The following is a 25,364-nucleotide window of genomic DNA, read 5'->3' as shown; positions in this document are numbered from 1 at the left end:
AGAATAACCTTAACCCAAGTATAGCGAGTTAACCCAATAGAGAATCTGGAGTCGTAACTTAAAAGCGTTGATTAATCTTAATATCTGACTGGATTGAGGGAAAATGATTACAACAAATCGTCAGCTAATATATATATATATACAGTTCATGTGTTTTTCATAGTCATTTAAAGGTAAGAATTAAACATTTGTAGCGAAAATTCTCACATAAGGACTTGCCATCAGATTAAATTGTTTATTGAAATTTGAAATAATCAACTCTAAGCTCGAGTGCTTTACTGGCTTTACTGATTCTTGATTCCATCAATTGTTCGTTCGCAAACAATATCAAAGGTATCAATTATTGCAATTTATTTGACGAAAGGAGCAAATATCACTAGTGCATCGGTGGAATGAAATTTGCAGCCTGTCAATGTAAATTCTGTGTTTGTAGAATGTAATATTCGTAGCTTAGAAAAATATCAAACCTAGATCCAAACTTATTCGCTTTAAGGCCGTCAAAATAAAATCAGTGAAGCATATTCCAGCGTGAAGCATTTTTTACCAAACTGTATATTTTTTGGCTCGTGTTACAAGGAAACTTTCAGGATTTACATTACAACAAAACATAGATTGGAAACTGTTAGCCTTTCATGACATGATAAATCCGAACGCTATTCAAAACAATACGAATTGTGTTATCCATCAAATTTGCACTCCAAAACTATGAAGCACCTGCACTAGTAAAACCTTCTATAGCGAGTCAGCCACTTTTTTTTGAGGATGGATTTTTGCTTTCTAAAATAAAATGAAATTAACTGCAGGTAGCAACAATATGCAATCAATGAAAAATTAATGAATAATTTGAACGATTTGAAGCGCATCGCGCGACTATCGATTTCAACTCTGGAATGAAGAAATGAAAATTTCTCATGCATACTGAAAATGTATTGAATTACTACACTCTATTACAAGCTCGCTCAAGTTTAATTGAGCAGTTGTTTGTTCATGGATTTGCAAAATGTTGTCAAATCGTAATTGATGACATTTCATTAGCATAGAAATCAAATTTTATATTTTCTTCATTCGTCAGTCACAAACTCTTGAACCTTCGACTAACTGAATTCATAAATATCAATATTCGTTTTAATCTTTCGCAAAGCAGGATCTATCGATACTAAGCGTTATTGATTGGTTCTAAATTATATTTAATCTGAATGAATCGCAAAGCGTCTTAATTGGACCCGTTTGGACTCCATCGGACCTTTTATCTTGTCCAAAGTGGCATACACTTTTTTCTCATTCAAACTTCACGATTCATTCTATTTCCAATTTTCGGGAATGACAGCTGAAGATTAATGAAATTTTAAACTTTCATTAAAACTGAGTAGATTTTCTAGAGCGTTCGGCTAGCAATAACAAAACACTACAAATGAATAACCTAATTCATACAGAACGCACAGTAGTAAGGTCTTCATTACTGCCAGACTTTACAGGTATTGCACTATCAATCATTAAATTAATAGGTTCGTGAGATATTTTTGATGTATATAAATATTGATCTAAAAGTAATTCTCTTTGCAACACACTTCTGAATTGGACCATAGCTCATTGATGAATCGTATGGAAGCGTTTTTATTGCTGAATTTGGAGTCTCCATGGATTATGTAAATATCAGGCGTGATTTAACACTTTGACTGCGACTCACAAAATAGCCTGTTGTCCTGTGGTGCGACTCATTCAAACTTGAATAACTTTAGTTACAGACAAGGCAGCAAGATCAGGGCTAGTGCGCTGCTCTTGTCTGAGCGAGCTCTACAAGCTTCTGACATAAAAACTGTGAGCCTCTATTGGTGCATGTCGCCTGGGATGGAAACTTTCATATTTCTAGGCAACGTGCGCCATATGAGGTACACGGTATTTATTATTCAACTACAATAAAAAACTTGCATCACACGGGTACTAACGCTTGAAAAAAAACATTTTCTGTGCAAATGAAATCGGATTGTGACTGCAATAATCAAACTACAAATCATTCTGGGGTAAAATGCTGCTAAATGGGAAGTTTATAATTTATTTAGATGATTTCTTACAAAACTGCTCTAAGCATAGCATGAAGTGGTACCAACAACTGTTCAAGTTATTGGCAAAAACTGTAGCAAATGCCTGGGTGCTTGGTGATCAGTTCTATAGTCAGTAAAAATCGATGTGAATTGCTGAAGTCGTTGAAGATTACTGAATGTATTTTCACTAGTAAAAGGTCAGACACGTGAAGAAATGTTTCTATAACCAAATCACAATGATTTTAGATGTTGGTGTTCCAGCTCTAAAGTATTTTAAGCTGAGGATCTGAACTTCATGCCATGACGAGCTACTGATCTGAGTCTTGCTTTAACATAATTGCAAAAAAAGGAAGTTAGTTGGTGCTAAAGTGAGATTAAAAGCTAGAAAAGTAACTATCAATTGCTAGCCCAGTACTGAGTACTCGGAATCCGTATCACTGTTTATCTTGCTTTTTACAGTGCCATTCTGTTTCTGTGTGAGCTTAGGCAACTTTCGAATGACTAATACTCGATTTTCTACTGCTGTAATCCATACCAATACCGAAAAATGATTTTCAACATATTGGAACAGGATAACCCCATTTATTTAATACTTTTTCTTTTTCGTATTCACTCATTATTTCAGGCTACATTCCAACTACTAAAATTCTTATGATTCGATTGCACGACGTTCATATAGGTTTTTGAAAACATTATTGTCAATTATCCATCATATTTTTCACAAGTTTATGATCAGGCTGATATTTTAAAGAACTTTTTCTAAAAAATTAAATTTTTCAAGCGTGCGCCATATATGGCGCACATCGCAGTTTGGGACAAGCATGCGTGTACCATATATGGCGCACGTCGCAGTCAAAGTGTTAAGAGGCCTTCAAATCTTACTCAAAAGCTTCATCGCACGCTGGCACTGGATCGAAGTTGGCACTGGATCGAAGTTGGAAGTATAATACAGGAATAACTGATGAAGAGATCATGGGGTAAGGGAAGTTTACTGATAACGTATAAATATCCCAAGTGAAACGCTGTTTGGCAGTGAACTCCACAAACTGGAGAGGTAGAACGATCATCTTGAAATTTGGTTTTGTCTTTTTACAACACTTCTCTTTAACTTCTCTTCTTGTTTGTTTGTTTGTTTGTCTGCTACAAATCTTATAATCGATATTTAACAAACTTCTACCTGTCCAATCGATCTGAAATTTGGCACACTTGCGTAAAGTTGGAGACAATGCATGAATCAATTGACAGAATAAATAATTTTATAAATTAAAAATTGTTTTTTTTATTATTAAAAAGAATTAAAAAATATTTTCGTCTGCTACAAATCTTATAATCCATATATGACACAATTTGACCTGTCCAATTGATCTAAAATTTTGTACAATTGCATAAAGTCAGAGACAATGCATGAATCAATTGAAAGAACGAATAATTTTGAAAATATAAAAATTTTTGATATTTTAAACAAATTTTGAAAAATCATTTTTTTAATATCTGAAAATAAAATTAAAAATTCATTGTACATATTTAACATCCAAGACACTGGATTCTTCAGAAGTGTTGTCATTAAAAAGTAATATTTAAACGCATATTATTATTACCGCACTTCTATTTATCCCCACTTATTATTGTTTGTCTGTCTGCTACAAATCTTATAATCGATATTTAACACACTTCTACCTCTCCAATCGATCTGCGATTTTGCACACTGGCGTAAAGTCGAAGACAATTCACAAATCAATTGACAGAATCGTCAAATATAATCAAATGAAATATATATTTTTAATGCAATAATTTCAAAATAATAAAATAAGCACATGTGTAACATCGGAGACACTGGCCTCTTTAGAGGTGTGGTATTTAAAAAGTATTTTTAAACGCATATTATTACTACTCATTCTACTCACTGCAAACTATCCTTATATTAGGCAGACTAAAATATTCGAACATTTATTGGACCTGAATCGATATTTGAAACTTAATTTATTCATATCACTACGCTTACCATCCAAGAGAAAATATTAAGATAAAAATGGAGTAGAATCGATAATCATTTCTATAATCACTTATAAGCTATAAATCAGGATTCAAAGTTAGGCATTTTAAAGTGATCATTGCATGGAAGCTACATCTACTTCGCTAAGAGTCACACCGCTGCTCAGTTTGGTCGGTAGCTTAGATACAACTAAGTGGCCGATACTTCTTACAAGATCTTTTCTGTGCGGCAGCGATGCGACTCCCAGAACTCTGGCTGGTCCGAGTTCAAGTTTTCTAGCTATAAATTTATAGTTCTTAAAATACGCAAAAAATGAAACATTTTTGGCCACCACGTCTTCGAATTAGATATCAAATTATTGAATTGAACTCACTTTATCGAGTAGCTTAAATGATAACGAAAGATAGGTAATTACAGAACTGTTCCATTAAGGCTTTCGTTCAATAATTGAATTTACATTTTCGTTTGTTATCCCTGCCAGACCAGTGAATCTAGGCTTCATGCCTCTGACTAATATTTGACACACTTAGATTTACCAGTCATTTTTAAATACACGACATCCGTACCTCTGACCAATATTATGAATAAACTAAAGTCCAAATGCAAGTTCAATATTCAAAATAACTATGATAACATTGTTGTGCGAAAATGTGTACGAAATAATGGGAAATCCTCCGACTAGCTCATAAGTGGATAAGTACGTCAACATGATGATTTGTAACATATCATTAATCAATGAGAAAATAACGCTTATAAGCAGACGATAAAGACTACTCATCTTATTTCTAAACGGAATGTTCACCTGGCACAAGCTTGGCTAAAATTTTACACAATCATTCGAAGATGTTGCGTACGATCTGCAGTGCTGCCAACACGCTCTCCTCAACCGCAAACAAGCGGCACACTATCTTTGGCGCTCTGTCACAAGTCACAACCAAACATTAGTGAAGATAATAAAATATCTGTATCTATAAGTATTTAGTACAAACACAAAACTATCAATAAATATATATGTATAGGGCTTAGAAAACTCATTATCTATTGATACTATCACGTAGCAGACCACATATGGAGGAAGATGAATTCAGACGCGGGCACGAAGCAAATGATGGCGGTATGTATCACGCGCACAGCGACATCTCAGATGCGGGAAGATATAAACAGGGCGTGGTTTTATGAAGTAAATCATTCTTCGGGCATTGATTCCTGGATAGAATAATCATACTCCGGATGTTTTTTTTGATTCCATAAAGTGCCTTTATATACGAGATATCGTATCTGATAATATCGTATCTAAAGATAAATTTGTTGGCCAATATATCAACTGCAATAAAGTTCACATGCACTAATAAACTATAACATTTTGCTGTCTGATTAGTATGCAACTCTTGTATAGACATCAAAGTTTTCAATGTATCAAACTGCGCTCATCGAAGTGCTAATGCGTTATGTGATTCTGCATCCGCATTGGTGTTTTTTTCTGTCCCCTTGATGCAAATAATGCAAATGAAATATCCCGATTTTCTGTGGATAAATATTATTGCGTATGGATTTACCTCCAGCAAAATTTTAAGCCATCTTTTACCAAACTGCGTGGTTTTGTTCTAACAATCTTCCTGGCAACAGGCGAAGCTTCAGCTGATGCCGAAGTATGGACACGCCGCAGCAAGCATCGCTGCAGCCATGAAGCTCACAACGTCGCAACCTCCACCTGCAGAGATAACAGCACTCCGTAAAGCAACGATAACTAACACGACATCCTCGTCATCTTTATTTTCTGATATATGATTTATTGTAAAGATTTGAATTTTGAACAACTAATTGAAGCTTGCAACTTCAGCGGCATGTTACACAAATTGATTTTTTTGAAATAATTTTCTGTTATTATTCTTGCCGCAAAGCTATATTTAGTCCAGAGTTTTTAAGTGTTAAAATCTCGCCCCAGAGTCTCATGCAGGAGCATATCGGGACGTAATTCATGTATTGGAACAACTGCTCTTTGGTTGCATCCCGCAACAAATTATTACATGAGATATGTTTTGCGTGATAGAGTGTAATATCAGTGATAAACGCAATTAGAAAATGTTCAATGAGTAATCAATATAGGAGACCATTCTAATGTAAAAAACTGGACTGTACATAATTAACTGATTAATTATGTCCTCACTGATCCTCATTAAGTTCAAACAGTAATAATTAATGCTGGGTTATCCTTGATTTGAAATTATTTTTCTCTTAATTAATCGTCATACTTTTGAACTAAGTAAATGGTTTTGGGTAGAACTAAGTTTCGTTAGGTAGCTATATTAGATGTAACCTGTTGAGTAGTCTAAGTCGAATAAAGAAATCTAAGTCCCATATGTAAAGCGTCTGATTTTACGGTCATGAAACACCAGTATCTTGTTTTCATCCTTCAAAGAGAAGCGTACTACCAAAAATTAACGATCACAAACGGCTTTTGTGGATGGGATGACACTTGTAAACTGCGGCAGCACGTGCGCCGCGACAGTATATGGAGATCATATACGAATACTTGAAAGCTATCGGAGACGGAGTGCATGGTTAATTTTAATTACTAAATATGCAAGTAAAAGAAAAAGTACATGACAGGTTCATCAGTAAAAAATAGTTTCAGCGAGACCGAAGAAGCAGTTTAGTTCTGAGATGTCGAAAGAAAGAGCGAAAGTAGCTAAATACCAGAAAGCCCATGGCATGTGCGTAGAAGGCGATGTTCAGTTCCTTAGAGAAAGCCGGAAGAAATACGGAAAGATGCTTATAGATCTGTAGGAAGACCAAGCTTTACTAGACGACTAATGTCTATCTGGCGTCGGGACATCCTCTTGGCAAATTGTCCCAACCTTCACGACAAGACAAGTGACTCACCGCGAGCCCCTGATATGGAGAAGAAGTTATCCCTCATCCTGACCCTGAGGGTTTTGACGGCTCTGTCTTGCAAGGGCCAGAGGCTGACGTGACACTCCACCTGCACGCTGCCTCCGGCCTCGACCACCTGAACGCAAGAACACATACCTATTCAGTATCCTATCAAGGGAAAGACTGATAAAAATGGTACTAAAACAGAACTTAGATTATTCGGTAACTATTGCCTATCGAGAAGAAAAAAAGTAGGTGTGAGCACCGCATGATTTAGCATGAGCGACAAAACATGTCTGACCTGCTGGGCGGGGAGTTTGAGGCTCAGAGCTTCCGTGCCACCGTCGGGTCTGTGACCGCCAAGCACCTCCAGTAGCGGGGAGCCGACCTGTGGCGTGAAAGAGAAGTTCTTTGTTGATTATCGGAATGAATTTACGATTCAATATTGAGAGGTTATTATGATACATAAGCTAGGAGGTGATTAAAATTTTACTATTGATAAAATTTACTAATGATAATGATTTCAAATTCATTCATTTACAAACAAATTTTCAATTTGGAGGTGAGAGATTCATTTTTGTTATTATCCTTGCCAGAACGAATAATAACTTTGATAATAATTTTTTAGTTTATAGAATGACAATTTGCAGTCACCAAATTTCCTGTCATTCAATTTCCACGTAAAATATTGATTGTCTGCTCAAATTAAATTTTGTTCAGAAGACCTTAAGTTAATTTCTCAAATTCTAGTTAGCAATTCGATCAGTACCAATGCGCTCTATATATATATTCAAGAAATATGTGAATCCTTGCATTATTTTTAGAGAAGACAATAAGGAATTTCAGTTTTTAGTATCATTTTCATTTTAAGGAGTTTCAGTTTTTTCAGTTACTACAGAAAATTCGATAATTCTAGGCGTCAGAAATTTGAATATGTTTATGAATATAAGTATATTTATAAAGATATAAAGTATATTTCACGTGAAAATTAACTTTTCTGTTCCAAAGCTGGATGGAACTTGATAAATGATTTAGTAATAGTATAATACATGGGCTAATTTTCTATGGAGAGTGTAAAAAAGATTGCCAGGGTTATTTAGCATAAGGATTTTGTGAATGATCGGCGGGGTAATTTAGCAAACGGGTCAGGTATGATTGGCGGGGTTAAGTGGCGCAGGGATAGGATGATTTAACGACATCGAATTAGATTTACTGTGAAAGGTCGAAAATAATAAAATATAGACTTTCCAAAGCCAAAGAGAACACTCAAAGAATATGGCACATTTAACAATAGACTTGTGAATCCTTAACTCCTTCCAATTTTTTATTTGAAAGTTCGAAACATGCGCTAAACGGTTCTAGCGCTCCTGTTCAGTACCAGGGCCCTGCTTGAAGATTTATTGATCCGCCATACTAGTGAGCATTAAAACACTTCATTGCGAGCTGCTGCGGATGGCAGCGGCCATCTGTCAACCATCTGTCAAGATCTGACGTCACTTATCGGTGTCTCTGTCACGCTCCCCAATCGATGGCAAGACGGGCTATTTGTGGCCCCAACCAGAGGAGTGAGTGCGAGGCACGGTATTGAGAACAAGATGGAGTATTCAGATGAGTATTAAGTACTGAGACTGGAGGTGAACTTATTATCTAATGCGTAACGTGAGTCTGGAGATGGTCGGTGTCATGAGCGTTTAGTGTAAATCGTACGCATTGACGGTTGGTCACACAAATCGAATGCAAAATTCGAGCCTCTAGCGAAAATTTGAAGGAAAATATTTTCCCTAGATATCTGATGGAAAAACTTTCATTCTTAATGGATTTTCTCTCTGGTTTTCGATGAGTGAGTTGTAACGACTTTGTGGACGAGTACTTACTGGTTTTAAAAACTATATGCAAAAACATTTATTAGACAATATCATACTATGATGGATAATGATCGAGAAAAGCAAATATTCTTACCGTGAAAAAATTTAGAATATGTGGAAGTCGGAATTGAAAGAATACTAGAATTAGCTGTCGTGATATATAAGGTGTGCAGAGGCGAGGTTTAAAATGCAGGCAATGCCATCCATGTATGCGGTCAAAAAAATTGCTCCTATATAAGCCTATTCGCTATATTTTTGCATGACGGATGCGCGGAGCTGATGAACGCCCTCATCCTAATTTACGAGCCGCCAACCTCGCTGTGAGCCACGGAGCGAAATCAAATCGATAAGACTACTCGGTATCATGCAAACGCCGAGCCAGGGAGAAATATGGCTGTATGGGCGTAAATGCGAGTACCTTCCCTAAACTGGTAGCCTAGCTATCTCTCTGGGGCTCCTTCAAGTCTGGCGCGAGATGATCGAAGTTCAATGAGGTTGTGAATGAAGTGGAAAGAGGCTTGAAGAAATAATTCAAGTTGATCATTTTAACAAAAAAGGGAGCGACAGTTTAATACATAGTAATTTCCAAGTACAGTAATTTAGCTTTTATAAACAAAAATCTGTCCAAACCTTGTATATAGTGATTAGAATATAATGTGAATCGAATAAATTTGGATGAAGATCAGATTTAATGTCCAGTCGCGCACAGCTAGGTACGAAAGTTCGCATCAACATTCGAGTCTATATTCCCGAATTGGAATTAATATGATAAAATTGCAATTATTTGTTGCGTAATTTATTGCGTTTTAAGTTCAAGAGAAAATTATTTCCCATCGAAATTTCAAAAATTTTAGACATGAATTTTTAATTATTTATTTATCAATTATATAAATCCAGACATCACCATTTGTTAGAGATATTTTTGCTATTGTAAATTCGTATTGCATTTAAAAAAATACTCCTATTTTTATGTATATTTTTTAGACTTGAATACATACCCGCATGAGAACGGCTGAGAATTAAAAAAATCAGTTCCGTTATATTGTACATTTAATTTTTCCTAATCATTTCTAGGAAATGAAGGCCCACCAAAAGCGCCTGGTGCATAAATAATCAGTGCAGCACGACCGTCAAGGACGTATTGTTTTAATTAGCTCAGCACTGCCTCTTAAGAACTGAGGATTTACAGCGTATCAGGGCAATCGGCACCGCGGGACGGAATCTGCCTCTGCTTTGCATTCTGCAAGACGGTGCATATATTGAAAAGGTAGAATATTTCTTCAGTTATTTCGCTTTCTTGAGTTGGTCTAAACTTGGAAAATTCGACTCCTGCGTTCGACTATAAAGTATAAGACGGATTATCCAAATGCATATGAAAGAAAATTAAGAAATTGCAATACTATTCAAGCCAGCATTTTCTGAAGCATTCCTGCCATGCGCTATCAGTTCAGTTATGAACCTGTTCCCATTGTAATATTCTAACATGAATTGACGCCTAGCTCCTGAACAGATTCAGCAATTTAGTATAATGTAATCGGGAATTGCTCACTTGCCTACGTATTGTTATAACTCTTGTATGTTATTTGAATATGATGAATCCTCACTCCATTGATTGGTGTATTTCTTAAATTAATTTCAACCTAAGCATCATCATATAGTTTTTAATTTTGCTTCCGGGTACTGCGTTTGAAGAAAGGCACAGTGAAGGTTTCAATAACACTTGACAAGTTGTCATGTGACATTACATATTGTTTATTCTGTGATTCAGAACACTGCATCCCTTTGAAGCGTACCAAGAAATTCCGCAAGTTGATATTATTGCAGCTTACATAAAGTTTGACTGATGGATTTCTCACGAAGAAACGCGTGAATTTTACTGAAAAATTCTTTATTAAGATCTTCAAATTCATTATCATAACTTCCGAAAGTGCGCGTTGCAGCGCTCACCTCTTTGCCGTCAATGAACCAACTGAGTCGAGGCTGCGGCTCGGACGGTGAGTTAAATGCGCGTTTGTCCTGCAGCGCTCACCTCTTTGCCGTCAATGAACCAACTGAGCCGAGGCTGCGGCTCAGACGGCGAGTCTCGGCCGTGATGGCACGTCACGACGATGGTGTCCTCGGGCTCGTACATGTCGCGCACGCCTCTTACTTCTGGCGGGCCCAAGCGCGCACCTGACGAAGAACAATATAATTATTGATAACACTTGCCTCAAATTAAATTTCTCTGAGATTTAGGAAATATTTTTAAAAGTTTGTGTGTGTTTGTTTATGTTTTACGAAGGAAATTAGAAATCTATATTGAGCTTATTCGAGCGCGGGTAAACTGAAAAAAAGACATTGCGAAGGACGGGTTGAATTTCAAAATAAAATTGTAACCTAACATCCATATAAGGCACATTGTGCAGTAAACTAAAAAAATTATAGTTTTGATTATATTGAGAAAAGTACTTCAATGGAGGACTCTGGTAAGGTGGGAGTTTAACCCGGGTTTCAATATACATTACTTATATATATGTGAGTTATTATTACTGCTTGAGATAACGTGCATGCCCATGGTATGTTGAAATTCGACGTCCCGGTAAATATTTTATTATATGTCCGAACTTTGGAAATCAATCACCAAAAATTCTTAGTGCATCATAAAACTTCATATTCATAGAGCAAATCATCAGAAATGATATCCATTTGAGCTCTGATCTCATCATTTTTTAATTCTCCACCCGGCCAGGGAAACTTAAAACGTTGGCGCCAAATGGTCGAATTTCTTAAAAGATTGCATCCTCGGTGAGACGCAGCATCTTGACCACAGGCTTGCCTTGTCTGCAGACAGGCACTGGTTTCAGTGCCTGTCCCGGCGAGGGCAAGCCCGGGAGGCGTGTTAGCGAAATGCGAGATTATGTAAAGCAGCGTCCGCTTTAGAATGACCTAAAACTGACGCCGCCTCACCATGTCTACCGTTAAAGCCGTTAACGCAAGTCACCCTTAAAATATTCAAATTAAGCTCGTTCTAATAAGCTCTTTCTATTTTAATTAACCGGATTTAAGCTTTTATGTTGGTAATTCACGTAAGCTGCTCGGATATTTCTTTGAACGATTTAACTAACTTGAACGATTTAACTAATTTAATGCATGTGAAGTATTTTAATTGTTACTTCATGTTAATAATGAGAAGATACAGGGGTTGGACAAAATAAGGAAAACACCTGACAATTTGATATCGTCATTTTCGAACATCTTATAAACAACGAAAAGGTGAGATATTTTTACGTTTTATTGTTTATTGTTGCTGCCAATTGATATTTTATCCTTGCATAGGTATTCTTAGTAAATTTTTGTGCCTATAATCGAACATATAAATGGCAAAGTTCACTGATTTTCAAAGAGGCCAAATTGTCGGTGCCCGTATGACTGATGCTAGTATGACATAAATTTCCGGAATGCCCTACGTTTCTTGAGGTACTGTCTCAAAGGCGATGACTGTTTTTGAGAGCGAATGATAAACGTCCTCAGCCAAGCACAGGTTTGGCAGAAAGTCGAAATTGTTTGAGAGAGACTGTCGGCACCTAAATCGAATTGTGAGGGACAATCGAGAGACCACGGCTGTTAAAATTACCGCAGACCTCAATGGACACCTACCGAACCCAGTTTCCATAAAGACAGTTTATACGCCAAAAGGTTCACAGACCTGGATTCTATGGAAAAGTTGCATTTAGAAAACCTCTGTTTTCAAATACATATGCTGCAAAGCGTTTAAAGCGGTGAAAACCCTCCAGAATTGGTCCTTCAATCTGTGAAAAATGTGATTTGACGAATCATCGTTTACCTTATTTCCAACCTCTGGCCGAGTTTACGTTTGGTAACAGCCGAAAGAGTCATTTAATCCCGACTGCCTCCTTCCAACCGTAAAACATGGCTGGGGATCTGTAAAGGTATGGGGTGCTATTTCTTGGAAATCCGGCTGTCCAGTGACTTCTCTTCGTTGAAGAATCAACAGCCGTGACTATTTAGAAATTTTTGAGAACCAAGTACATCCAATGGTTCAAGCAAAGTTTCCGTAGAGGAACGCCATATTTCAAGGTGATAATTGTTAAAAAATGGCACGAGTAACATTCTAATGAAGTTGAGCATCTTATTTGGTCAGCAAAATCACCAGACCAGAATATTATCGAGCATTTATGGTCGATTTTAAAGATGCAAATCAGAAGTCGATACCCACCGCCATCGTCTGTGAAGGAGCTGGAGGGAGTTTTAACTGAATAATGGGTTAAAATTCCCTTTGAAACAATTCACAATTTGCATGAATCAATTCCTCGGAGAATAGAGGCTGTAACTGCCGCAAAAATGGGCCTCCACCCTCTTAAAATGTATTTTGTGGATTTCTCAGGTGTTTTCTTTGTTTTGTCTAACCCCTGTACATGTTTTTTCACGAGTTCAATGGTTGCTCAAAAATTACGTTCAATTCAAACGAGTTACCCCTTTAACGTATTTAAAAATATTTTTCAAGATTTTACTGAAACTTACACTGATTCTAACTTGGAATAGTGGTACTGCGTGAAGCTGATCATCTTTCTTGCCTACCGATTGCCTTCTCTTTCAGACGCCAACTTCTTGACTCAGGCACCCAACTATCAGACTCACTTAACTTCGGAACCAAGAAGCACCCCGCGACTGTCGTGTCAGACTTTACATCTTGCATGAAATATTTAAGTCTCCCTTTTTTTCGCCTCTTTCTGAAGCATTCTCTGGCACGATTGAAAAGATCAATAATTTCTGCTGGACTCGCCATTTACGGGCTTAATCATCGTCTCGCGAGCGTCCTTTGGGAGTTCATAATTGGAGCAATTTAGAAAGATAGGGACTTCTGGAGATATTTACCAGAAGAATTATTAGCATTTGCATTTTCAAACATAATTTTTCTGCATTATGATACACCTTAATTCCCGCTGAAACTATTTTAATGATCAAACAAATAAAACTAGGCGTTTGAAGGATTTCTCAGATTGAGTTCTTCCTCCGCTTAGATTTATGTTTATTCGCTCTTGGCAACATCAAAAAACCGGCAATTAATTTAGAAATATTGAATACAGAAATAATAAATCGGACTTTATTTTTATATAGAGTTTCAACAGTTTTTCAAGTTTTCTAAAAACTTCCTTTTCAATTACACTTAGGCGTCGAATATGTGTCTTTTTTATCCAGAATCATTATTCGACGCCTAAGTGTAATTGAAAAGGAAGTTTTTAGAAAACTTGAAAAACTGTTGAAACTCTATATAAATATTGAATAACGGCTCCTACCCAATATCCTTACACTGCTTTATTCGACCAGCGCGTGTTTATCCCATCGTTTAGCGTATAAGTGTAAACAATTCAGCATATAGATTAATTAACAACCCCAGGATTTATTGAATTTATTCTACTAAAAATTCACTTCATCCCTCTATAGCAAATTTCGTAGCTAATAAATGAAATATTTTAAGAGTTAAAATCAATGACGTTTATCAAATAATTTCCATAGAAGTTACAGAAAGATTCTCTGCCATTTCAACTGCCAACAGAGTTATATTTGGTATCAAGGATCCCTGAATGCGCTTTGAAAGTTAGTTTTTGTTCAGAAGCTGCGCGTCTGTTTTTCATAAAATGGCGGTCTGTGTAGGTTTCGCTATGAAGAGAAGCTGCCTGCTGGTTTTGTGAAGACGCTAATTTATCATACTAAGTGACAGCACCTAAATAACATCAAAATGAAAAGAAACCACGCATTTCAGAACAAAATTTTCAGAGAAACTTGAGTTCTTTACGATGATTGATATTCCTAACTGAAAACCGTCTATAAGATCTCGTGGCATTTAATTTTATAAAAATCATATTCACGAACTAAGGTACAATTTTTTGATGCTCTGACTTTAATAAATTTATTATTAAGGATTTTTCACATCAACACATGCATGTATCAACCAAGTGAAACCCTCCAACGTGACAAGATAAAGAAGTTATCTCCTTGACAATATTAAAACCGACAGTATTTTATCAATATTAATTAAATAAATAATAAAGTTCTCGACGTATGTAACGTAAGTATCTGTATCTTGAAGAATTATTCATGGGACGAAATTATTTCCCTTATGAAAATGAGAATACCCCCTACAATAACATCCTGGGCTTTCATAACATCTCTAGTCCAGAAAAAAAACGGCTGCCGAATAAATGCTCGACGGAGGCGCGGCCATTCTCTCACATTCTCACAAGCGGCCCATCTTATATATTATTATCATTCTCTTGTGCAACGCAAAATGGTAGAAATCTTGTACGAAAAGAACAAGAAAAATGATCTGTTCTCGACGCAATCCAAATAACTTGGCACTCATTGCAGGAATGCTTAGGTTCAGACACATATTGCCCTTCTGATTACCCTACAAGTATTACTTATTATTAAATGGCTACCAGCTTTTGGATATGATTAACATGATTTTACAGTTGGTTGTTTGCTATTGTATTCATATAGAAGCCGATCCAGATTACGAGGATTAGCAGGTAATTTCAAACAACAACAATCCTGAGAGCATAAATTCTTGTGTTCTGCTACTCTCCTAACTATTCCACGCAATATGCACATCGCTTAAATTTGAGAGAATTATAAAAAATAATTAAGATGATAAATGTTTTAATGAAATATTGTTATAAAGCAGTGGTTCCCAAACTTTTTCAGGCTTGCGCCCCCTTTGGCTCCCTAGTGAATTTCTATCGCCCCCCACAGACACATATAAAAACATACGCCTCTTTCTTGAAATTTAGTACGCAGAAATTTTAAAAGGTAAAGGCTAAACACAAAGGTGTATTTCACAAATAGAACCCTATTTAATGAACCAATACCTTTTCAGCTGTTTTAACTGTTTCAGCACTAGAAACTAGGACGTTTTGGGCAAATTTACTGCGGGACTTGTGGCCGGTCTCACGATCAATCTCCAAACTCAATAATCAAGTAATATCTCCCAAAATAATGAACGCAGCTCAATGAAGCTTGGAACATGTATTCATCAGAACCTATATAACGGTGATGTTTAGTACGTAAAAATATTTTAAATTTCACCTTCCTTCGTGAGTTATATTGCGATGCAGGCCGAAATTCGCAGTGATCAAAGAATTTCTTCCAAACTACTGAACAGATTGGAACGCAACTTTGAAAATATATTCCTAACTACCACACGGTGATTTTTTAGCTTATAATTTTTTTTTATTTTACCTTCGTTTGCGATTTTTTCTCATTTCACCTTCATTCTCGATTTCACACTTTCTTATATTCGGCCCGTATCACTGGGTAATTTGTCGCTTAAATTCACGGCAATCAAAATTTCTCTATTACTGCAAATTTAAGCAGGTATTGTTGTTTAAATCACAAATGAAGGTAAAATGAAAAAAAATCGCGAATGAAGGCACAATCGAAAAAAATTTTCACGAGCTAAACATTACCGTTCGGTAGTTAGGACTGTAAATTTAAAACTTCGTTCGAATCTGTTCAGTAATTTGGAAGAAATTCCCTGATCACTGTGAATTTCGGCCCGTAATGCCATTGATATAACTATGGCAAAAACAAATGAAGGCAAAATTCAACAAATTTTAACGAGCTAAACATTACCGTTATGTGCTAATGAATATCTATACCAAGTTTCATCGAGTCAAGTTCATTAGTTTGAGAGATATCCCTTGATCATTGAATTTGGAAATTGGCTGTGATACCGGCCGCGAGTCCGGCCGTTTATTTGTCCTTGACTTAAACCCAGGAGAGGTTGAAAAATCAGATCTGGGTGAAAAAAACCATCGATAGAAGTCATGTGCTGCACGTGTTGTGTACAAATCGCCCTGCCGCCCTTTCCTTCTTTACCCCCCCCCCCCCCAAACTCTTCCCACAGCCCCAAAGGGGGCGATATCACCCACTTTGGGAACCACTGTTATAAAGCAATGCACTCACTGAGGACCGTCATGAAGGCCTGGGCAGACTTGGTCCTGAAGGAGGGATGCTCGGCCAGCACCTCGCACTTGTACGTCCCTGTCGCCGCCGCCGTCAGGCGTCCCAAGGATAGCGTCACGTGGCGGGCGTCACGGGACACTTCCTGTAGAAGCGGGACACATTACCAGCTTTTCTACCAGGTAATGTTTCAATTATTAAATGATTAAAATATGTATTTTATCTTTTAATATACGAGTATAAGTATAAATTTGTTGTCGTAACAAGGAGTGTACATGGCATCACCCTACCTGACTGATCGCCGGCGGATTTTAGTTCACCTCAAAATATTATTTCTTTTAGACAATCAATACAAATTCAGCATATTGAAAAAATGATCGATATGTGTTATCTGACGTTACATTTCCTTTGTGTAGCAATAGCTGTAAAATATTTTGTAGATATTCTTCTCTTAAGTCTGTAAAATTAGTTTCAGCTCACGTGCAGTAGGAAGATGTCCGTGGGGCCAATGTTGACCGGCCCATTCCTCTCTGTTGGCACGTATCTGTAGAACTCCGTGTTGTTGTGATACCATTTGAGGGAGTAAAGTTTGGTGTCACTCATGTCGTAGACGCAGCGCAGCGTCGCGGTGCCCGACACGAAGGCGTATTGTGGCACCTCCAACGCCTGCAGCAGGCTGCCGCTAACGCCTACTGACATCAACAAAGGAGTTAGAGTTTTTAGGCGTATTGTGGCACCTCCAACGCCTGCAGGAGGCTGCCGCTAGCGCCTGCTGACATCAACAAAGTCTCCAACGCCTGCAGGAGGCTGCTGCTAGCGCCTGCTGACATCAACAAAAGAGTTAGAGTTTTTAGGCGTATTGTGGCACCTCCAACGCCTGCAGCCGGCTACTGCTGGCGCCTGCGGACTCCAACCAAAATTTTACAGTTTTCTTCAAGCACAATAGCAATTGGGACGTACAAATAAATTAATGGTAAGGGGGCTTGGGCCGCAGAGTTAGAAACTCACACATCGCTAAAATCTAAGCGAAAAAGTCATAAAAATGCTCGTGAAAACGAGTTTAAATTTCCAAATTTAAAATTTTAAAAACTGCAGCGTATTGGAGCAGGACAAAGAGCCTTGAGCATGCCGTGACTACAGATTTGAATTAATTTTCGGTTCCTATTTTCAAATTTTGATTCGTAGTATCAATTACAACATATGGTGGTATTGGCGTCCACGGTCATTTGCATTCTCAGTCTGAAATAGACCATGAAAGTGCAGACAATTTTTCCTCACTGGGTGCATACTTCAATATCTCTGGGTATAAGAATAAATAGATCATTTAAAATGTTACAATTAAGCAGAAATTAATGTGCCTGAATGTCTCGGTGCTCATCTAGCGTGCTGGAAAAATGAACTTGAAAATAAAAGAAATGGATTGCGTGTGTCGTATATTAAATAAAAAATTTAACCCTGAACCACGGGTATATAATATATATAAGCTTAAAAACATTTAATTAAACATAAATTAAACATATAAAACATAACTTGCTTAAATTTTAACTACAAAATTTCCTGAAAGTTCTTTCATTAGATTTCAAATTCTTGAAGACCAAAACATCTCAGAGTGAGGCCATGAGGACATGGCGATCCGAAACGGAAGTAAATATTTATTGTACTCAAATTTGTTTTTTGGTTTCAATAAGAGTCACGAACCCTCAAGGAAAGCGATCCGAGGAAAGCTCGACTTGTTTACTTAAGTCTTCAGGCAAAGCCGACGACGTGACTGCAAATGCTAGTGTTTTGCAGAGATTTTCTATGAATGGCGTTTACAATTTAAGTTATTTAAAAAAAATTCTCATTTAAACCATTCAAAATGATTCGTAGAACAAAATTCATCACTGTTTCATCTGAAACTGTTATAATATGTATTTTTATGAGCATTTCATTCATACTAGCGGCACATTTTCTCGAGTGTAAAAATTTTTCTCTGGAGCTGCAAGTTTGATCCAAAAGGATTTCACTCGAAGAGCTAATGATAAATACTGTATTCTCGAAATCTGGAGGTTATAGTCACGTTAATATGAAGACCCAATTTCGAAGATAATATATCAAAGAATTTGTGCTGCGAAGAAGATGTATGGAAATTTCTAACTGTATAAACTTTATCATCCAGTAACCTTTTCATTCTACAATCAAATGGTCCATTCATGTAGAACAAATTCAAATAAAAATTAACAAAAAATAAAAGCAGAATAAAAATAAAATGCGAACGTTCTTGAGCATGGAATTTTTACAACGCGTCGGTGATGAGAAAACAAGGCATTATTTTATTTTCTGCAATCAACTATATACTGAAAATAGAATTTTAATTTCCAATAAGTACAACTTCAGTTATAGATGTCAAGCTAGAAACTAATTAGCAAGACAGAAACTGGATTTAACCTTAATATCAATACATATATGAAGAAGTACAATCTCTCGTCTGAGTTTTTGATTTCATGGTCGCTTTGCCGAATTTTTGATGTTATAAGGCCGCTTTGATGATATTTACTTCACAAAATAGCGTGATTGATAGGAAGAGCAAAATGATTCAGTTTACCATGCATTTATTAAGCTTAATTGTTCAGAAAATTACTTATTATTCTTTATGTAATTCCATGATTTCGTTGCAATCCGTTAACAGGAGGATGCCGTTTGCCGATTGTAAACTTCTAAATTCTCATATGATTTCATTTCATCTTCATTTAAAATTTTCATAAAGTGTGATATGAAGATCAATTTTTATTTATTGAAAGGTTTTCTGGACACTTTCGTCAAGAATTGTCATCCAATGTGCCATCATTCAGTCACGATTGGCGCCTTGCCGATATTTGGTAGTTTTAGGGTTAGGCAATCGTCCGTCTAAAAACTTACTGAAGCATTTACCTGGTGACATCTTCCTACGTAATATGCCATTGCTCATTAAAAAATTTTCCACGAAAGCCTGATACGCTCGCCGCTTTTGGCTTTCAATCCGTGGAATACTGTATTATTAAAAATATAGAACTTCTGCAATACTTCATACTACAATGGGCCGACCGGTAACTCAACTTTAGCAGCAAGACCGCCATAGATGCTGCAATGGAAGTCGCTGTGGCCGAAGAACAACAAATCAAGTAACGGATGCTAGCACTTGCCCTCGAACTTGAAGAATCGGAACAGTTGTAATAATTTATGTGCGGTACGATATGAACGGGTAGGTTTTAAAAAATTTATTTGACTTTTCTGTGAGGTAAAATTGGGGATAGATGATTCAATTCAAGGGTAGTTAATTATTATATTATTACTGGTCAAGTTATTGCAGTTGCGTCCGGCTAATGGCTAGTTGGGTCAGGCGAATGCAGTTGCAAACATAGTTTTTTGGGTCAGGCTAATGCAGTTGCAAACATAGTTGATTTGTTAGAAAAATGAGTGCTCAAAATAATTCTGCAACCGCTTGCTGCATACAACAATTTACATCTATCACGGCCAACGAAGTTGGAATGAATTCACTTGAGATTTTTCTGTGAAGCTTAAACTAAATTTGTTACTTGGGGTTTTATCGTTATTTTTTTTTAATTTGTTCCATGGAACTGGGGCTGCTAACAATAGAAAGTCTAAAGGCGAAAAAAAAAACAGCGTCACTTCCAGTCGGGCAGCGGCAACGCAAAATGAAGAGCTGCCTTTCACAAAAACCTGACCGAATCTTAAGGAACAAAAGGACCCTACGATGGGCCGGTATTTTGTGGCTTGCTCTTCTATAACTCTGGCCATTCTGATGATTTGTATCTTCCTATGCCCCTTTTGTCTGCCGGATTGTGGGGAGACCCTTGAAGCTCAATCGAGAGTGAATTTGAACTGGTTAAGGGATATGATGGCAGCCTCGGGAAAAATTCTATATTCTGCTACGAGTTTATCGCGAGAACTTGATTTACTCCATTAGAATCCATCAGAGAGAAATATGGTAATAGGGATTGTGTATGAAAGTTTCTGCCAGATATCATGGAATATCTAGAATAGCCTCTCCGTCAAAGCGCATTCCGCATTCGGTACCGTAGTCCTTTCCTTCGATTTGCTTGGAAATTCCGTTGCTTGGCTCCATAGCCGGAGCCTAGCTCCGCCATAGCCGGAGCCGAGCTCCGGCTATGGATGTTAACCGAGGGCAACGAATCCCATGTAAGCATTTGCCCATGCGACTGTACGGAGCAAAATTTATCATATTTTCAGTACTTTGTGGTACTAAAAAAACTCGGATTTTACTTTGTGATGAAATTACTTCAAAATATATTTCATGAATTTATTTTCTGAAACGTGCTGGCGAATCGAGTCAGAAATTTAATACGCAAACGTACTTGGAACAATAACAGCATGCAGTGAAATTTAAGAAAGATGCAATATACCTTTGATATTGCCATTATTCTCAATTATTTCAAGTTGCTCCTGTCAGAATCGCTTCTGAACATGTCGATCTAAGCCATCAGTCCAAGCTTTATTAAGCTTTTCTTCATTTTTGCCTATAATTTATGTTGCGGACTATTTGAAGCTTTAAGTGCAACTTTAATTTATTTATTTATTGAGAAATATTTGAATACGCGCAGGCATCCAGAAGTACTTTCTTCTCTTTTATTCCCAGATGAACACGGTTTCTCTAAGGAAACCCGTAAACAAACATTACGTATTTTCACAACACAGGTTTACTTTCACAGCAATTAATATTCATAAACATGTGCCAAATTGTGCATTTCAAAAATGTACGAAGAACATTTACAGATAATCAAATCTTCTAGCATGATTGCTAAGAAGCTCATCACAATTTGTTCCTGCTCCGGACCCAGTGGTTAACTCTACGGCTGACAGACGAAAAATTAAACAGAGATTTGACAAGACTCGCGAAAATGAGCACTTATTCCAGCGCAAATGTTACGTTCACAACAATCTATTACTTTAATGACACAATGACTCAAGTGATAAATTTTTGCAAAGAGTACCAGTCCAAATGATGACGAAAATCGATGTATGGTGTGTTACGCTATTTGAAAATGTAGAAAGCATTCTATTCTCAATGACGATGACGTGAAGATGATACGCAGGTATATTTATTAGGAGCAGCGGCTGTGAATTCAATGAAACGCTTCAAAGCCTCGAGGTCATCGATCCACTCATGATCGGCACCAATTTCAGGAGCTTCTTCATGAAGATAAGAGGTACACAAATTATGGCTATCACCTCGTGCTCCACAATCCCAGTACTTCAGAGGCTATTATTTAATTTCAGGTCTTCTCACTTAACGTTAATTGCACGCAGGAGATTGAATTATTTGGAGAGAAGCATTTATGGCCCCGCTCAAAAGATTGACAGAAACAAAATTTTATTATTTCTTCGGGTTATTCCTGAGGTGCTATAAAAATGTGGCTAGTTGTTTGAATTATTAGGCTTTTCTGTGCATAAACGTTTATAAAAAATTATCTAAACTAAAACGTGGTAAAACTAAACGTGGTAAACTAAACAATCAAAGCAAAATTAAACTGCTAATTTCAGGAACGGTGGGTCTATATTAACGAATTACATTCATCCCAAAACTTATTTGAATTTCCAAAAAGTAAATTTTACTTGTTAAAATCACAATTATTGGACAGTTTATTTCGTATTTTTACCATAATAAAATAAACCAGTAAATTTGTTCTGACGAGTTCCGCTGTTTAATTCTTCATCAATATACTAGCTATACTGTGAACCAGTCCCAGTCTCTGTACCCTAACATTTATGAGCAATGCCAAAACAATTTTATTGCCATTTGATTAAACTTGTGTTTTTCGTACCTTTTCACACGACATAATATTTATAGAACTCTGAGTTTTTCAAATGCAACTCAAAGAAGCACGTCTTGTATGCTATTCAAAGCTGCAACGCCCGTCTCCTATCACAATTTAACGTTTTTACAATTAGTTAGGGGCGTATAGAGAGCCGTACGACCTCGAGATAGCTTGGCTGGTTCCTTTGGGATTCCTGCACTAATTAGGTTCAACTTAACTCTACTCCTAAATGTGATAACACCACAAATTTTTCTCTGACAGTAACAAAAAATATATAACTTCATTAATAGTTATATAGGAAAACTTCGATAAACTTTTCATATTAATATTCATAAATTGTGCCATTTATACCTTCCTTATTTGTCACTGGGGTTTTACATTTTATTTTAAACCAATCGCTACACCCCTCATTTCTTAATCAGCATCCTTCCTGTAAAGATTAATCAACAAAAACTATATGATAACGAATGAATGATCATATTTGGAGTCAAGATCCCGAATAGAACAGTTCCGATGACGGTGGGACTAAGGGGGCACGAGTGTCGGAAACTACTTCACAGCTGTAACCGCACGAGGATACCTATTTGTGGACAGTAGTATCTCATCAAGAAACGAAGAAATAGGTACGGCCATTTGAAAATCGCCCATGGCTTAAAAGTCCTTGCTGGCATATAAAATACCTTACAGAGACAACAGGCTCGAGAGTAGCAACTTCCTGATGCGAGGACTGAGCACTGACATCACACCGTGGTCCTGAATACACCGCCTTCAGACTTCTCCGCACTATAGATCGGGGACTTTAGGCTCTGCCTGGATATCTCGAGCGATGTCTAACAATGCCGTATGCAGTGCTTGATTATCCGGTGATAGAGATGGGCTTTGTGTAGCTTACAGATTGCCAGTCTGTGTGCATCCTTATTGCAGAAGTGACTCCTGCTGCTGGCTCCTTTGCCTGGTGTCTCGAATTAAGCTGCAATAATTGCACCAGTCCCGATATAATACAATACACTCAATATGACATGTGTTACTCGTTATCCATAATTCGGCGGGGAATTTAACCTTCTCCACAAGACAAAAAGAATCACAATCGTTTCCACGAACAATATCAAAATGTTTTCTGTAATAGTGCCATCAAAGATTTTTTAAAAATGTACTTTGCTTGTTTAAAATATGGATATAGAGCTAGAGGAATGGAAACTTCAGCAATCTGATGTGGATACCCATCTATACAGTTCCGCACAGAGATTTGAACAACGAACAGACTGTAGAATAAAGTACATGAAATAGAACTACATGGAGCAGCACGATGGCGGACATAAACATAAGAGGAAAAAGCAAAATATAAGAGTTCGACCATCCGGGAAGAGGTTAACAAGCAAACCCAAACAATTCGCTATGTTTGAAATCTTTATCTAATATTAACGGCCACATCACAGACGTGACACAGAGCCGATAACAAAGAGACCCCCAAAAAACTACAGAATTACTTATAACAACAAAGGACAATAAGCGACACGCTGACACGTGCTAGCTACACTCCAGGGAAACTGATGCGAGCAAACGACGCTGGGAAGAGTAACAAACAGTAGACCATGCGACGAGAGCATGAAACGAGGGCACTGGTGTAAACAACAGACCAATAAAGTGTACTCCCAAAAGCAACAGGCGATCGAAGGGACCTGCTGAGAACAACATACGAGTACACCAAGTCGGTCGCAAATAGCATCATAACAAGGCAGCACGTTTCAAGCAACTGACACCGGAAGCCCAGCAAATGAAGTGTTGCGGTGGCAGTCTGTAATGCGGCCCTCAGCCGGCATCTATGTCGGGCCTGCTCGACGCTGTCTTCTCTGCAGCGACATACGCTCATACCTTCTTTTATTGGAAGCTAAACGTGAGATATTTGTATAGTAGCTTGAATTCAGAGCTCATTCCACTAAATTACTGTATCTGTCAAATGAAATTCAATTCGTTAACAAAGTTCTTTTACACACCTGAAACAGCACAAACAAAGAGGGTATAGTTTTACATTTTTACAACGCTTCCCAGCGTATATTGATTCTTAACAATATTTAACAAGTGGATTCGTTCTTTGTAATGTGTATTTTGTTCTCGTAACGTCTAATGACGCACTTTCTTTTATTGTCGTCATTTAATGCATTACACTTTTGTCTTTGTTGCAATTAATTTTAACAGGCTTTCAGGCACCAAATTTGTACGGTTTAACCGGTCCCTTCCTGCGTTTTAAGTCGTTTCTTTTGTGGAGTTCTCATTTCGCAGCGTCCGGACAGGACGCGCAATAAGCAAGTAACTTGGTGACGCTCCAGCAGTCCGTCCAAGTTACTTCTATTTGCGGCTTGCTCAAAATTCCATAAACAATTACTGGTCTTATAAACCTGAATCATTGGGATAATTTGTAAGCTCAATTTCCAGGTGTTGATATGCGGATTATTTAAAGCGCCAATGACTTTGACACGCGTGCAAGTTTGATCAGATTGAACAGGATCGAAGTGATTGCAAAATTTCTCCAATTTCTCCTAGACTTTCGGGAAATGAAAAGCAGAAAAAATCCTCTGACTCTGAGATGAAGTCTTGAGCGGCTCACGAGTTGGCAGTTTGTTGCCAGTTGACGGCTAAAGTTTGATCGTGTGTCTCTTGAGTCTCTTGCCCTTATAGCTGTTCACGATGGAAAAATTCACTTCTCGAAGATTTCGATTATTTATATTTATTGCCACACGCTTAATTTGCACTTGTTAAATTATATAGGCAATTTACACGATGATAAATTATATAGGCAAATCCAATTATAACT

The 25,364-nt window shown here is 37.2% G+C and overlaps 1 protein-coding gene across 1 annotated transcript in view; it reads right to left on the bottom strand.

Annotated features, from left to right (window-relative positions):
• Window positions 1–5,540: 5,540 nt before the first annotated feature.
• LOC125178220 overlaps window positions 5,541–25,364 on the bottom strand; it is a 36,783-nt gene continuing 16,959 nt past the window's right edge. Inside the window, exons 3-9 of the mRNA XM_047881462.1 lie at window positions 17,217–17,425; window positions 16,740–16,881; window positions 10,879–10,946; window positions 10,722–10,790; window positions 7,211–7,297; window positions 6,919–7,045; window positions 5,541–5,746 (exon numbers count right to left, since the gene is read on the bottom strand). Coding sequence (XP_047737418.1) covers window positions 5,670–5,746; window positions 6,919–7,045; window positions 7,211–7,297; window positions 10,722–10,790; window positions 10,879–10,946; window positions 16,740–16,881; window positions 17,217–17,425 — 779 coding nt within the window. The 3' untranslated portion in view covers window positions 5,541–5,669. The remainder of the gene's footprint in view (window positions 5,747–6,918; window positions 7,046–7,210; window positions 7,298–10,721; window positions 10,791–10,878; window positions 10,947–16,739; window positions 16,882–17,216; window positions 17,426–25,364) is intronic.

The sequence above is a fragment of the Hyalella azteca genome, unplaced genomic scaffold, assembly GCF_000764305.2.
Source record: "Hyalella azteca isolate HAZT.00-mixed unplaced genomic scaffold, Hazt_2.0.2 contig8032, whole genome shotgun sequence".
NCBI lineage: Eukaryota > Metazoa > Arthropoda > Malacostraca > Amphipoda > Hyalellidae > Hyalella > Hyalella azteca.
Note: the sequence above shows the minus strand (reverse complement) of the source record. Positions and strands in the feature narration are given on the sequence as shown.